The sequence below is a fragment of the Lynx canadensis genome, chromosome B4, assembly GCF_007474595.2.
Source record: "Lynx canadensis isolate LIC74 chromosome B4, mLynCan4.pri.v2, whole genome shotgun sequence".
Lineage (NCBI taxonomy): Eukaryota > Metazoa > Chordata > Mammalia > Carnivora > Felidae > Lynx > Lynx canadensis.
In genome coordinates, this window is record NC_044309.1 from 125,446,967 (window position 1) to 125,462,290 (window position 15,324).

The following is a 15,324-nucleotide window of genomic DNA, read 5'->3' on the forward strand; positions in this document are numbered from 1 at the left end:
AAAGGGTAGGGCAACCGGTTTACTCAAGGTGGGAACCTCTACCCATGAAGGCATTCCAAGAGACTTCCCACTGGCCTGTGGGAACCCTGTTCTAACCATCCCAGCTGAACCCAGGCAGAACTAGGCAATTCCCCTCTGCGCCCCATCATACCTGCTATAGCACCTGTAATTCCCTGGGATGTCTACCAGTTTACATGCCCATCGCCCCCATTGAGCTGTAGGCCCTTTGGCCTATAGGCCCAGATCCAGACAAGGATCCGGTCACGTGCATCCTGAATTCACGTAGCAGAACGTCTAGCTGTGGGGTCAGTAATGTTCACTGAAGGAATGAGCAGGCGGGTGAGCAAGACTGAATTGTGATTGTTGTCTGGGATAAAATCTGCCTCCAGCTGCCCCACCATCAGAAGTATGTGAATTTGTAATACATTTTTTATTTTCACCACCTGAATTTAAATTCGGTTACTTCTCTGACCCTTTGTAGAGGTTTTCTACTACAATATTAAATAAGCATCTATTAAACCACTACACGGTCTGAGATTAAAGACTGAGGAAATGATGGCAAGAGGAAGACGAAGAAAATGCCTGATACAAGAGACCAACCTGAAAAGAAACCAGGACTTAATTTTCTCCATGCATGGAAATTCAGCACCGTCCCCAAATGAAGGCAAAACTAGTTATTAAACTAGTTATACCTTGCAACTCTTCTGTTTTAAAATAAAACTACAGACTGGGGTGCCGGGGTGGCTTTGTCAGTTGAGCACCCAATTCTTGATTTCAGCTCAGGTCACAATCCCAGGGTTGTGGATGGAGCCCTGCATGAGGCTCCGCATGGAGCATAGAGCCTGCCTAAGAGTCTCTCTCCGCCTCTTACCACTCATGCTGTCTCTAAAAAAAAATAATAAATTAAATTACAAATTATTTCTAACACCAATAAAGGGTCCATCCTGATTTGCAAACTGCTTTGGAAAAGCATCAGCAGAGTTGATGCTGTGCTGCCTGAGACCCAGAATGACTGACAAAGAAGTTCAGGGAGGAGGGGACCTCCAGGCAGAAAGGACAAGAGACCACATAGGCACTCAGGTCCTCATCTCCCTCTGTACCCTGGGTGGAAGAGAAAGGAGCCCCTGCAGCCCCTGGTTCTGCAACAGCAGCTGCACGGGTCAGCTGGCCCTGCGCTGGTGCTGGTGGGGGGTGGCGTTCACAGGCTGAGAGCAGGACTGGGTTCAAATCCCAGCCCTACCACTTCCTAGCTAATGATCTTATGTGATGCTTCCCAGCCTGCTGCTCTTCTGTCAAATGGGGAACGATACTGCCTGCCTTCGGGGAGTTTAAAAGGAAGAAACAGGGACCTGTTAAGGGCTTGGCATGATGCACAGCACACAGGTACTCCATAAACAGCATCCGATATTAGGTGGGAGGTGGAGAGCAACCTGGGAAGGAAACCCGGGGGCTGAAGGTCACTAAGATGGTCTAAGACCGTGGTTGTCAGGCCTGGCTGCACTTTACAATCCGACGGGGGCCTCGGAAATGCTAGTGCCAGCCCTCTTTACACGTACCGTTGAATCGGAATCCCAGGGGGCAGGCCCAGGCTTGGTTTCAAGTTCCCAGAAGATTCTATCAGGGAGTCAGGGTTGAGACCCTCTGCTGTGACTAAAAGTTAGACTCAAGCAGTGACCTACAACCAAACCTGCTAACAGTCAATCAAAAGTTATGTGCCCAGGCCTAAGAATGAAGCAATCTTGGTTTCAGAATTGAAACAAAGCCTTACAACTGAAAACTACCCTATCTTTCTAATTAGTGTATCAGAACTGCTAAATCCTCAGAAAGCAACCACTCCAGAAAAGTCATAACAAAGCTCAAGTGTTTATTAAGAATTAAAAATACTGTAAATAAGCCATACAGTTCATTTCACAGTAAACTAAACAAACCTTTTTTTTTCTCTTAATTTTCTTTTTTTTTTTTTTTTCCTTTTTTCTTTTTTCTTTTCTGAAGGGCAAGACAGCCATTAAAGAACAGTACAGCTCGAAGGTAAAGGGAAATAGCAAAAAACTACAGAAAATGCACACCTTCCTCACTGACAGATGGGGGTCTGCCCTGACAGCAAACCTCTTCGTGGACACTGCGGTAAAATAAAAACACTTGGCCTCCATTCCCTGGGGAGACGGCCCAGGCCTTTGTGGACAGCTCTCAGACACATTTCCCGAAAGAATCCAAGGAGTCCCCTTTCTCGGGATTCTCAACCTGTGCATTATTTGGGGACCCTACCAAGGGATGACACAGGTTGGCCACGGGGGAACTCCGTGGGGTGTTGTGCCTTCACATTCAGAACCATCTGGATTCTTTGCATAGTTACCTTTGAGATCACAGAATGATTCAGGAATGGAAAAGACACCCCACGCCACTGGAGGTGACCATCAAGTCAAGCAGCTGGTTCTTTTCAACCTAAAGCCCGAGGGGCTTGCTCCCCTCCCAATGGAGAGCTGACACTTGTGAAGTTTAGCCAGTTTAAAGTGGAAGACGAGAAGTGAGTGACAGCTCATGAAAACCTCGGCCAGAAATATTAAAAAAAAAAAAAAAAAAAAAAAGGAAAAGCAATTTTCCTTAAAGACAATTAGAAAGAAAAGTGCCTCCTCCCCCCACTTTTTTTCCTTGAAATCTGCCAGCCAGGCAGGGTTTTCTGAGGTTACAGTTAATCTGCTTCTGTTAATCCTCAGTTGAAGCCATTCTTCTCTGACACGAGAAACATCCCTTCTAAAAGGCGCCCCTGATTTGCAGGGGTTGGGCCTTCAGCAAACCAACCAAAAGCAGAAGCAGAAAACTTGAGAAACCAATGGTGTGTGGTAATGATCGTAAATAAATTAAGCAGGCATGAGAATAGAAAATGCCTTGGTGTTCGGGGGAGTGTCCACTGCTTTTTAAGAGGGGACAAGAACATGGTGGGGTGGGGGGGGGGGCGGGACACGTGGGAGAAAACAACACAGTTTTTGGTCATGAGAAACTGGACTTTAAATCCGCGCCCTGCAGACACAACTCGCTTAGACTTTTTCATGAATCTTTTCCACTTTCACAAACAACCTATCCAGGTCATTCCTCAGGTCATCTAGCAAGCCCCTGGCTGATTCCAAGTTGTTCTCGTTGGTTTCTATTTTCACCGAGTAGGCGACCAAACTGTCCACGGCAGTCCTGAGCATCCTCAAGTCTGATTCCACTTGGCTGACTGAGGCTTTGAGGTTGTCTAGAGAAGAGAGTCTGTCCAGGAAGTCCTGAGGAGGCAAGGGGGCCGCCCGGGCCGGGTCCCGCCCCAGCAGCGTGTGCACCTGCTCTTGCACCTTCTGGAGAGCCTCCACAGTGCTGGGGAGCTCGCCCATGCTTCTCTTCAGCTCCTCCACGTCGCCGTAGAGCGAGAGCTGAGCCTCGCCCAGGCTCCTCACCGTGCTGGCCAGGCCGCCCGCGTCATCCTCCGAGGGGCCCAGGCCGGCCACGCGCTCCTGCAGGGCGGCCAGGCGCCGCTCCTGCTCCTCGCTCTTGGCCAGCAGGGCCTCTAGGCTCTCACTGTGCCGCGCAGAGGCCGTCTGCACGGCATCCACTCTGTCTTCCACGGTTTGGAGCCTGGAGTCCAATCCCTGACTCTTTTCCTGGAGCGCTTCTAAGGCATCAGAGTTTTTGTAAACCCCTTCTTCCGGCCTGAGGGCCTCAGTTTCCAGGTGGCGCAGCTCCTCCTTGAGTCTCCTGATCTCCTCAGGGAGGCGGGAGGTGGCCTCCTCCGACTGGAGAACCTTCTCCGTGAGGGCCTGCAAGGTGAGGTGCTCCGAATTGGCTGCCTCCTGGAATTTCTGCTGCTCCTGTTTGAGGCTCACCAGCTCCTTGACCTCTGTGTAGACGTCAGATTCCAAGGTCTGGAGGGTGCTTCTCAAGGCCTCGATGTCCTTTTCTCTGGACTTCACAGAGGACTGGATTTCCTTCACAACTTCCTTCAAGGCTTTCAGATCCTGCTTGTACCCCTCGGAGTTTTCCAGAGAGGCGACCTTCGCCTTCACATCGTTGATTTCCTTCTGGCTCCTCTTCTGGACGTCGGTAAAGATGGCAATGTTGTCGTTGATGGACTTGGTGAGCTCTGTCAGCCTTTCCTCCACCGTGTTCTCAAGAGACGTGAAGTCCCGCTCCCGGGCATCCTTTACCACGTGGATGCCATCAGAGAGGTCTTTGAGAATCTCATTCTGGAGCTTCTGCAGAACCTCACTGATCCGGTTAATCTCACTCTCCCCTTGCTTCACAGCTTTCTCCGTGAGGTCTTGTTTATGCTGGGAGCTCCTCAAGATGGACTCAAAAGTCCCAAATGTAGCTTGAAGAGACAGCACCTGCAACCAAAATCCAGATGTTAACTACTGAGAAGAGCTGAGAAGTTTTATGCAACAGGCTATATTTCTTTTTGTCTGCCCAGCTTCCAGGTCCCTCTTCTGGAACAGAACGATAATTGTCCTTGGAGAAACTTCCTTCCACGCATAGTCCACATGGTTCGGGGGCCAACCTGAAGGCCCGTTCCAAGTGCTCCAGAGATGGTTTGTAACCAGCCTGACCAATCGGCACTTTCCGTCTACCTACCCCTCCTTCCCTTCCAAAGCCACAGTGATTGGCCCAGGGATGGGCATGTGGCCTAAGGCAGGCCAGCAAGTCAATTCCACGACTTCTGTTAAAACTACTAGTAAAGAGAGGCACCTGGGTGGCTCAGTCGGTTAGGTGTTTGACTCTTGATTTCGGCTCAGGTCATGATCTCACAGTTTGTGAGATAGAGCCCTTCCGGCTCTGCACTGACAGTGCAAAGCCTGTTTGGGATTCTCTCTCTCCTCTCTGCCCCGCCCCAATTCACACGCACTCTCTCTGTCTCTCTCTCTCTCTCTCAAAATAAATAAATAAACTTAAAAAAAAAAAAAAAAAACCAGTGGTAAAGAAAGCCTTTTTCCGCTGGGATTGCTAGCCATAGGATGAGGAAAGCCTGGAGAGGCTCAGACCACACACAAAGTAGGCCAGTTTATGAGTCAAGGAAGGCAGAACTAGAGACAGCAAGTTCAAGTTCTGAAGACACAATCTGAATCTCTGAATACAGCTACACCTTTAGGAGTCTGCTTTTGAACTTCTTAGTTTAAGCCAATAAATTCTCTCTCTCTCTCTCTCACCCTCCCTCCCCCTTTCAGCCAGTTAGGCTGAGTTTCTGGCTCTTGGAACTGAAAGAGTCTTGCAACTTATCACAGGAAAAAAGCGGAGGCACATGGGAGACAGTGGGCTGGGAGGCAAGAGACGACGGCACAGGCACCTTCTAGCTGGGGGTCCTGACCAAGTCACTGTCCTCACCCGAAAAAATGACTGTGGATCAGGTGATTCCTCAGCATTCTCAGACTTTGTGAGCACATTATGATCCCATGTGTCACGACACACTCGTTCTAAATAAATTCTCCCCTAAACAAAGTCTGACCTGGGAGCCACTCCAGGGAGCGGTTTCATGCACCAAGGCTGACCACGTAAGGACCACTGACCTGGGCTTCATCCTGACGTGGTGCAAAGTGCCACCCAGGACACTTTATTGCAAAAAAAAAAAAAAAAGGAATCTGAATCTCTCAAGTCTCCAGTTCTAACCACCAATTCACAGGAAACGTGCAAGAGGAAAACACACCATGAGGATGCAATCAGCCAAACCCACAACAGATCACCAGGACCTTCAATAATTAAATGGCATTTTTAAAGGCAGAAAGACAGGAAACTGTTACACATTAAAACAAATTTAGGAGATTTATCATCCAAATGTAATGTTTGGACTTGTACGGATCCTGATTCAAACAAAGCAAGACGTTTTTGAGAGAGTCAGGGAAATCGGATTTTGAACTGGGTATCAGATGAGAATCAAGAATGACCAGTAACTTTGTTAGGTATGATACACTGTGCTTTGCCAAAAGGAAAGGGAAAAGAAGGAGCTCTTATTTGTTAGAAATAAATCCTAAAATACTCTAGGGGAACTAATGTGTCAGTCAAAATTAGATCCTGGTTCCACATCCACCGCGTCTGCCAGAGCAACGTGGGCCTTTCAGAGGGCTTAGACCTGAACTGCCAGCTTTTTCTGCAGGCTCCCACCTGCCTGTGTCCACTGGATCTTCTGAGTAAGGACAGGCCAGCCTTTCTGCCCAGCCTACGGTCACTCAGCAGACCTGGGCTATTTCCCAACGCCCAGAGCATCTGAGAACAAGAGAGACCAGGGGGACAGCCGACAAGGGGTGGAAGAGACGGCTTCAGCGTCACCCTGCTCTGACTCCAGCCCAAAAACGACAAAACAAAATGGGAGGGAAGGGGTGGGGAAAAAATGAAACGAGAAGAGCAAAAGAATGAGCATTATTAAAACTGGGGTTCATTACATTGATCTCTTCTGTTTATGCCTAAATACCTCCACGGTAAGAAGTTAAAACATAAAATAGCATGAGCCTCTGGAACCAGACTGCCTATGTTCAAATCTTAGCTTGGACACTTCCTAGCTGTGTGATCTTGGGCAAGTTATTTAGCACATCTGTGCCTTAGTTTCCTCGGCTGCTGGATGGGAACAAAAATAGCACCTGACTCATAGGCTCGTTTTGCAAGGATTAAGTGAATTAATATATACACAGAGCTTCAATTGTGCCTAACACATAGTAAATGATCGACAAACAGCAGATATGGTCTTCATTATTGTTTAATCTTTCTTCTGGAAGTAGCTCAGAAGTCTGGAGATTCTGAGACCATCCTTAGCCCAATGCCAAAGGGAAACACTATAGAAATGAGAACAGGACACCTGGGCTCCAGTCCCAGCCCCACTTATAACCAGCTCTGGGAGCACGAATAAGTCACATTCACTTTCCAGGTCCCAAGCTCCTCGTCTATTAACAAATAGGTTTCTAAAGTCCCTTGTGGCTTCCAACGGTCTGTGATTTTAACACAGATTAGAATCCAGTTCTCAGGGACTCCAGAATACTAGACAATTTCCCTGTTAAGCCAAATATGACCTGAGCCATAAAGGGCACTTTGAGAAGGTACGGGAGAGAGATCACCTCTGAAACTAAGTTATTCAATCACAGTACCTGCCGGTTCTACACAGCACTCAGAAAAGAGGCATGAACGGGTGAGCACAGTACCTGCAACGTAGCAGGCGTTCATTCAGTGTTTTCAGTGTTTTCTGAATGAATCAGGATTTAATTAATTAATCGAGCAAAGCCTGATGAAGAAGGAGCTGGTCCATTTCCCCTCTGATCCCTGTCACCCCTAACCTGGGCTGACTCTTTGCAAATGGCCAGGAAGCGGACTAGATCAGAAATCATGGCGGAAACCAAACACCCCAACCTCCAACACTATAAAAAGAACACAGAAATCGCCCCCCCTCCCGATGGTGCTGTGCGCTGTTCATCTTTACATGCAAAGACCCCATTATAATCAATATGCAATGATGCATCTGTTCCCCCAACATATGCGGGGTGCCCACTACACGGTGGGCAAGACACCAGAGAAAAGTAATGGCTAGAAGAGGATCCCTGCGCTCAAGGAGCTCACAGCACGAGGGGAGACGGTGGTAGCTGACCTTCAACGAGGCACTTACTGTGTACCGAAAACTATGCAAAGTACTTCCGAGACATCATCTCATTCCACCCTCGTAATAACCTCCTGAGTTGGTGGCTCCCACTGATCTCCAGTTTACAAATGAGGAGACTGGGAAGCGGTCATGCTGAGCATCAAACTCCCAGAATGGGTGACTTCACCACTGAGCTCTTAACCTCCAGGGATGAGCCAGAGCAGAGGCGTGTCCCAAGTGCACCGAGGGCTCAGACGCTGCCTCCGCCAGAAGCCCGGACTCCTGCAGAGTCAAAATGAGAAACAAAGAAATACAACCAGAGGACTCCGTCTTCTACAAACAGCCGCTCCTCTCATCCAGCTGTCCCTCGGAGGCCCGTTCCTGCAAGCACCTTACGCCACCCCGGATCTGCCAGGGCAACACTGGCCCTTCAGGGCCTCAGACTGAACCGCCAACATTTCTGAAGTCCCCGCTCAGTCTTCCATGGAAGGACAGACCAGCTTCTCTGCCCAGGCTCCAGGCATCCGGCAGGGCACGTGCAGACGGAGACGAGGTGGGCACCCACTACACAGAGTAGAGGGCTTCAGGTCACACTGCTCTGACTCCAATCCCAGTTCCAATACTTAAGGTCTGCATGTGACCCTGAACGGTAACACGACCGCTCCAGGTCCAGCGGGTCCATCTGTGAAACGGTGCTAATAAAAGGGACCTGCTTCAGAGGGTGGCTGGGAAGCACTTAAAAGGATGCCTAGCCCACAATGGGGCCACCTGGGCGCCTCAGTCGGTTAAGCGTCCAGCTCTTGGGTTCAGTTCAGGTCACGATCTCACGGTTCCCTGCATCTGGCTCTGCGCTGGCAGCGTGGAGCCTTCTGCCTGCTTGGGATTGTCTCTCTCCCTCTCCCTCTGCTCCTCCCCCACTTGCGCTCTCTCTCTCTCTCTCTCTCTCAAAATAAATAAATAAACTTTAAAATAAAAACGGACGCCTAACCCATACCAAATACTACTTATGAATAATAATATTGCAGGTCTACATTCCTGCAAAGGACCAAACCCCACCCCACACGGAGCATCATTTACAAAGTTACAAAGGGGCTCACACTTCGGTTGTCAGAGCAGCCAGCACTACTCTCTTCAGAGCAAAGGAACTTCTTCACTGGCCACCTCAGAGGTGCGGACAGAAATGGCCACACACCGTGACAAATCCTAATACTGTTCTGGGCACATTCTGAGTTCCACATCACTGGAAGCAGCCTTAGCTGAAGACCTACTACGAACCTGGCAAGGCATGGGAAAGACAACAAGATAAACAAACGGTTGAGGGTATTGCAGGAGCTAACTGCAGGAGGAACCCTAGCCCTGCCACTTACTAGCCGGGAGACCTTGCCGTTACTCTGCCTCCTGGGTCTCACACTCCTCATCTGTGCAAGGGGAGTATCCTAGTGCTTACCTCTTGGAGCTGCTGTGAGGGTCAAAAGACAGGAGTACACAATAAATACGAGGCATTACATAACAGCTGGCCTACATGCTAAATGAAAAAGAAACGTCACTGTTTCAAGAGTCTACGGCCAGGTGGATTCTTAAAACTCTGGACAGAGCCCTCCCCTCCTTGTGTAGATGAGAAAACTGAGCCCCAAAGAGGAAAGTCATTTGCATACAGCTTCCATAAGAGGAGAGGTGGGAGCCGGAAGGGAAGGAAAGAGGGAGAGGCAGGGGAGAAGCAGAGAGAAAGAAGCCCAATGTCTTCAACATAGATTCAAGACCTCAATTTCATCTGGGCCTCAGCTTCTCTCTCCCGTCCTGCTACAGGCCAGGTAGCCACGGCTGTCCCAACATACTCAAGATAGAACCTCCTGCCTGTGTCTTCATTCCTTGTCTCAACAGTTATTGACCACCAGCTAGATCTAGACTGGCACCACCTTGGCCACTGGGCATACGGGCCTAGGCAAACTCTACACACTCTCTCCTTCGGAACTCACACAACAGTGACCCTCAACTGAGACCCACTTATGTGCTGCTTCGCAAAACCGGATTTGTCTACTGTACCTCTGTACCCCCACAGGGCCAACACGCACCCCTATCACTATCAGACTTCAATAAAGATTGTGATGGATTGGTAAGTGGGTGGATGAAAGAGAGGAAACAGAGGCTAGTGATTATCCTCCAGCAGTTTGTCTACTTCTTAAGAATGACTCGACATTCAGGATAGGCAAAGCAGCGCTGCCTACTTAAATCCCTACAGAAAGTCACCTCCCTTGGCCTGCAGCATTGAGCAGGCTGACTCATTCCAGTTGCTCTGCCAGTCTTAAGAGGAAATTCCTAGTCCTGCATACTCCACAAAAGTCGATAGAAACTTGGCAGGGCAGGCAGCATGCTGGGAAAAGGAGGCAGCAGTTCCGGGCTCAGAAGTGGTGGCGGGATTTTTTGTTTCGATCATACAACTAACTTTCATTGAGCGGTGACATTAGTGGAGGCCGGAGGAGGAGGCAGGAGGCCAAGAGAGCTGCACTTGGTGTGGGAAAACACAGACAGGGTGGAACGTGAGAAGCTTTGTGGTGAAAGTTGGGTCCATCCACACCTGAGGGAGGCCTCTGTGGACCCCCGCACTGGGCAGTGGCCTAGGCATTCTCATGCAGTCTGCCACTCACCAGCTGGGATCTTTATCAATTCACTTAATCTCTCTAAACCTCAATTTTCTGGTCTGGAAAAGGAGTCAAAACTGCTAGCCCTCCCTCCCAGCCAGGGTGGCTATGATGATTAGATAATGAGTAAGCCCTCTTAACATCATGTAAATGTGCCTTGTGATATTACTCACCAGTACCCTCTAGTATTTTGGGCCTTTCCTTTCCTCTAAAGCTGGCATATGGTATTTCAAAGGCCCTCATGGAGACATTGGTCCACTAAAAGGCAAGGGGCCTGAAGATATGTAATATTTCATTTGAACTTCGCAAATGAGTATGATTACTTGTTTCTCCTTCCCCGGGGTCTGGATCTATTAAAACCTGGCTCAGACGTCTCCCACGGGGAGAGCCCAGGTGTGGCCTTGCCCGAGGCTTCCAGGGATGCGCTGGCGTCCCTTCCAACCTCCTTTTCAGATAACTCTGCCCATTCAGCGGTTCCTAATCCAAAAAGAATGGGCTCCCCAGAGCCCGGCGGCTTCCTTACAGGTCACCGCTAATGCCCTGTGACAGGCCCTTGGCCCACCCTGGCTCGTTGGCCTGACCATCCTCGCAGCGGCCCATCCCTCGGGGCCCATTCCTCCGCGGCCATTAACAAAGAGGGTCTGGGGACCGCCCGGGAACGGGGGGGTGGGGGGGGGGGGGGACCGGGGACGGGGCATCCCCGGCCGGGGCCGGCCGTGGAGAGGGCCCCGCTCAGGCACCGAGGCCTGGGCAGAGCCAGGGGCCCGGCCGTGGCTCGGGGGCCGCGGGTGGGGGCCCGGGGTACCCACCTTCTGCTCGACGCCCTGCAAGCCCTGGCCCAGCTCCTCCCTCTGCCGGGAGAAGTCCTGGTGGCCGCGCCGGACCTGCTGGACCTCCTCCAGGACGTGGTGGACACACCAGCCCGAGAAGGCGGCCGCCGCCACCAGGGCGAGGTAGAAGAGAAAGTTGAGCGCCCGGCCGAGCCTGCGCGAGCAGGACGCCGAGGACGAGGCGGCGGCGGCGGCGGCGGCGGACTTGCCGCCGCGGTGGCCGCCCTTGCCGTGCGCCTGGTTCTGCGGATGCTGCGGCGGGTGCTGCTGCGGGTGCGGCGCGGGCGGCGGCGGCTGCTGCGGCGCCGGCGGCGGCTTCTTCGCCACGTCATCCGCGCCGCCCGACGGGTGGGCGCCCTTCTCCGAGGGGCTCGCGGCGCCGTGGCCGCCCTTGGAGCCCCTTTGTTTGGCCGAGGGCATGGCGGGCGCGGCGGCGGGTGAGGCCGCGGACTGCGAGGCGAGCGAGCGGGGCGCGCGGCCCGGGAACTTCCTCGGGCTCCCCCGGGGCTGGGCGAGCGGCACGCGGGCGCTGCTGGCGTCGGAGCGGCCGAGAGAGAGCCGGCGGGCGGGCGCGCGAGAAAGGAGGCCGGACGAGGGAGGAAGGAGGAGGGGGCCTGCCTCCGCCGCCGCCGCCGCCGCCGCCGCCGCGGCGCCGACCCCGCCTCCCGAGAAGGAAGGCCGGGAGAGCCGAGCCGGGAGAGCCTGCCACGCACGCGGGGGCCGGCACGGCCCCTCCCCCTACCGCCACGACCCCAAGGAGGGGGCCGAGCCGGGGGCGGCGCGGCGGGGTCCACGCGGGGGGGGGGGGTGGGGGGGTCTACGAGGCCCCGGGTGGGAGGGCCGAGGCGAGGGTGGTGGCCGAGCGCGGTCCGGGGCGGCTGGTGGGAGGGGGGCGGGTGTCCCGGCGGGGTCTACGGAGGCCGGGGCAGGCGACTGAAGTGGCCGAGTGGGAGGGGGCAAGAGGCGCGGACGTAGGGAGGGCGGCTGGCCTGGGTCTGCTGAGGCGGGGACCGGGAATCGAGGTGGCCAAAGGGAGGAGCGCAGGGCTGGGTCGACCGGCGGCCGAGACTGGCTACTGAGCAGGGGCCACGAGGGCCCCAGGGATAGGCGGCTGAAGTGGCGGTGGCCCAGGCGGATCGGCGGGGAGGAGAGCCGGGGATGAGCTTTTGCCTTGGGCCGAGTTCGAGACCCCCTTCCTTCGACCTATTCCGAGAGAGGAAATGAAGGGGGGGGTGGTGCGGAGGGGGGCTCCCGGGAGCCCGGTCCCTGGGAGTGGGAGTAAGGAGGTGGGAACGGACATCTCCGGAACTTTGCCCCTGGGAGTTGGGGAAATCCCGCCTCCCCATCCATCCCATCCTCTAAGCCCGCCACGGGGTTGGGCCTTGACTCTTTCCTGGAGATTGAAGGCGGAGGCAGAAGGAGCTGTCGAGAAACCAGTTGGCTCTGCAGAGGCATGTTTAGGGAGAGTTAGCAAAGATTCTTGAACTGCGGGAAGTCTATTCAGGGAAACATCCCACTTAGCATCCCACTTAGCCTGGTCAGTCCATGTCCATGCTGTTTACTTTTTTTTCTGAAGTCCTTTGCACCCCCATTTTCTCTTTAGGGTTCCTGCAGTCTGTCCATAGCCCAACTACCGACGGGCTCTGTGCTGTGCCCTGGGGAAGTCTGCAGGGAGGAAGATGGGGGCTGCCACCCCTAGTCTGGTAGAAAGAAATAAAACACATCTCGGCATTTAACAACTTAAATGTGTACTTAAAACCTCACAAACAGCCTTGTAAGGTAGGATTATTTTACCCCTTTTATAGGAAGGAAACTGAGCCCCCACCCCAGCTGATTGGATCAAGGTCACAGAGCCATGACTTGAACCTGGATCTCTTTCTTCCAGAGCCCATGCTGCTTTGGAGTGGGAAGGAAAGGAGAGGGGGCAGGGAAGTTAAGCAACTTGCCTGCTCTCGCTGAGGCTAGTTGGTGCTGGAGCAAGGACAGAACGCCACTGCTTTCCCCCCTGAACCTGGTGGCTGCTCTATGCCTGGCACTGTGTGTGCCTGACGGTGCTGTAGGAACACTGTTTCCTCTGCCAATTTTGTTTTTAAAATAACATTCCTTGTCCTTAAGGCCTAGTTCAAGTGCCACTTCTTTCATGATGCCTTCCCTAGAACACCGCCTCTCGTGACACTTAGAGACAGCTAATAGTTGCAAGAAGAGGCATTATATATATTTATATATAATCATATAGTTCAATATAACAAACCTGGGTGGAGGGTCCACTCTGTGCCAGACAGACGTCTACAAACTAGCCTCCCCTCCTTGAGGACAAGAAGCAACCATTGCTTCTACTTCTCTTTGTATCTCACCGTATAAAGTGCTTTCAAAAATCTCTAGTGAACCGATGAACACATGGGCCTGCCCTCAAGGGGCCTGAATTGCATTTGGAGGAATGTGCAGAAACACTTCAAGGGCCAAATTATGTACTTGAAAAAATAAATGTAAAGGGAGCTTGGAAAGCATATCGTGGGGCTGTAGGTACATGGGGAAATCTTCTGGGGCAGAAAGGTCTGAGCAAAGCTGTGAAGAATGGATTTGCATTGAAAGAGAGCAGGGAGGGTATTTCTGTGGCGGAAACGGGGTGAGCCCAGGATCCCGATCTGATATGAAGGGAGTGTGTCACGATATAGGGAAGAAGAAGAGGAGCTGGGTGGAATGGGTCCAAATTGCAGAGGTCAGTAGAAGCCGGGCAGGCAGGCAAAAGAGGCATAGTAGTGTGGGAGGCCAGAGTAAATTACAGCAGGTTCTGAACTAGAAATATAATCATCTGCCCCAGACAGAGGAGCACCCACTCCGGCTAAATACAAGGAGTGATAGTAGGACTCTCCTAGTTCAAAAGAGCACATGACCTAGGAGCGGGGAAAGGAGATGGCAGAGACTTACTCATCAGAAGGTGCTAGAAAAGCCTTGTTTAAAAACTGTTCGACTGAGTTCAGCTTGTGTTTAAAAACTCTAGCATGCAAAAAAGCAATCCTCCTCCTTCAAGCACTCATCCATTAGGGCAGGGCAATGATAACCTTCAAAGGAGCTCTGGGGACCCAGCCCCCACCTTGGCCTGGGAGGCAGGAGCGCTGCCCTTTTGACCTTAGTTCTGCCACCTTGAAGAACTTGACCTTGAGAAGTATACTTACCCTTCTCTGTGGATTTCAAGGTCAGCTCTTTGCATCTCTAAAGACCTTTCTTATTCTATTAATTTATTTCCTAGAGAAAAACAGGCATCTGATATCAGAAAAAATTGTATATTTTTTTAAGTTGATACAGACCTTAGGCCAGAAAGCATGGAAGGTTTCTCAATTTTCTGCCTCTGCAGAGCACCGGAAGCAAAGCAGGTGGGGGAGGGGAGTGTTACTATTTTCAGCGTTTCCCTCTTCACCCTTTCCTCTGGGAGGCAGTAAAGTATAATAGTTAAGACACAGGCTCCGAGGGGCATCTGGGTGGCTCAGTTGGTTGAGCGTCCAACTCTTGATTTAGGCTCAGGTCATGATCGCCCAGTTCATGGGTTCGAGCCCTCCATGGGGCTCTGCTGGCAGCATGGAGCCCGCTTGGGATACTCTCCCCCTCTCTCTCTAGCCTTTCCCTGCTTGCTGTCTCTCTCTCTATCTTAAAATAAATAAATAAACTTAAAAAAAAAAAAAAAAAAAAAGACACCGGGTCCGAAATAGACTGACTTGGTTTCCAATTCAGTTCCATGACTGACTGGAGAGTGTGACCTTTCTGAACCTCTGTGTCTTCATCTGTGAGAGGTGGGTAATAAAAACGACCTCACCAGGTTGCTGTGAGGGTTAAGGGAGAGACACTATATGATATTAGGCACATAGCAGGGCTCAGTGGCTAATACAACTTGCAGTGTCACTGAGCAAAAGTAGAGCTGTATAGAGCTTCTATGTCTAGATTTCAACCATTTTCTTTCATCACTATTTCTTGGCACCCCCAGCACCACATGTGGCTTATAGACCACAGTCTCTGATGTGTTTGACTTGAGAAAGCGGGCAGTGTTTTCCCTTGAAGCGTGGCTCCACCGTGGTGTTTGGCGAACCCAGAGATCAGTGCGTAGTCGTGGACGTGCATCTTTTAGGGCCGGAAGGCGGCAGCGGTTCTTGGGAGATTTCCATCCTTCTACCCCATTTTCTGAATCAGCACAGCATGCATTTAAAGGAAGTCTCCCTTCTCCTTTGCCTCCTGCTTTTGTTTACCTCTATCCCTTGTCCTCTTCTTCCCCCCCTAAAGC

At 51.8% G+C, this 15,324-nt stretch overlaps 1 protein-coding gene across 1 annotated transcript; it reads right to left on the reverse strand.

The window, feature by feature from the left end:
• Positions 1 to 1,844: 1,844 nt before the first annotated feature.
• On the reverse strand, positions 1,845 to 11,621 carry CKAP4 (cytoskeleton associated protein 4). The gene is made up of 2 exons (XM_030320435.1): positions 11,031 to 11,621; positions 1,845 to 4,358 (listed from the first exon to the last, which is right to left on the reverse strand). The coding sequence occupies exons 1-2, from the start codon at positions 11,469 to 11,471 to the stop codon at positions 3,036 to 3,038; spliced, it is 1,764 nt and encodes a 587-aa protein (XP_030176295.1). The 5' UTR covers positions 11,472 to 11,621; the 3' UTR covers positions 1,845 to 3,035.
• Between the last annotated feature and the right edge of the window lie 3,703 nt (positions 11,622 to 15,324).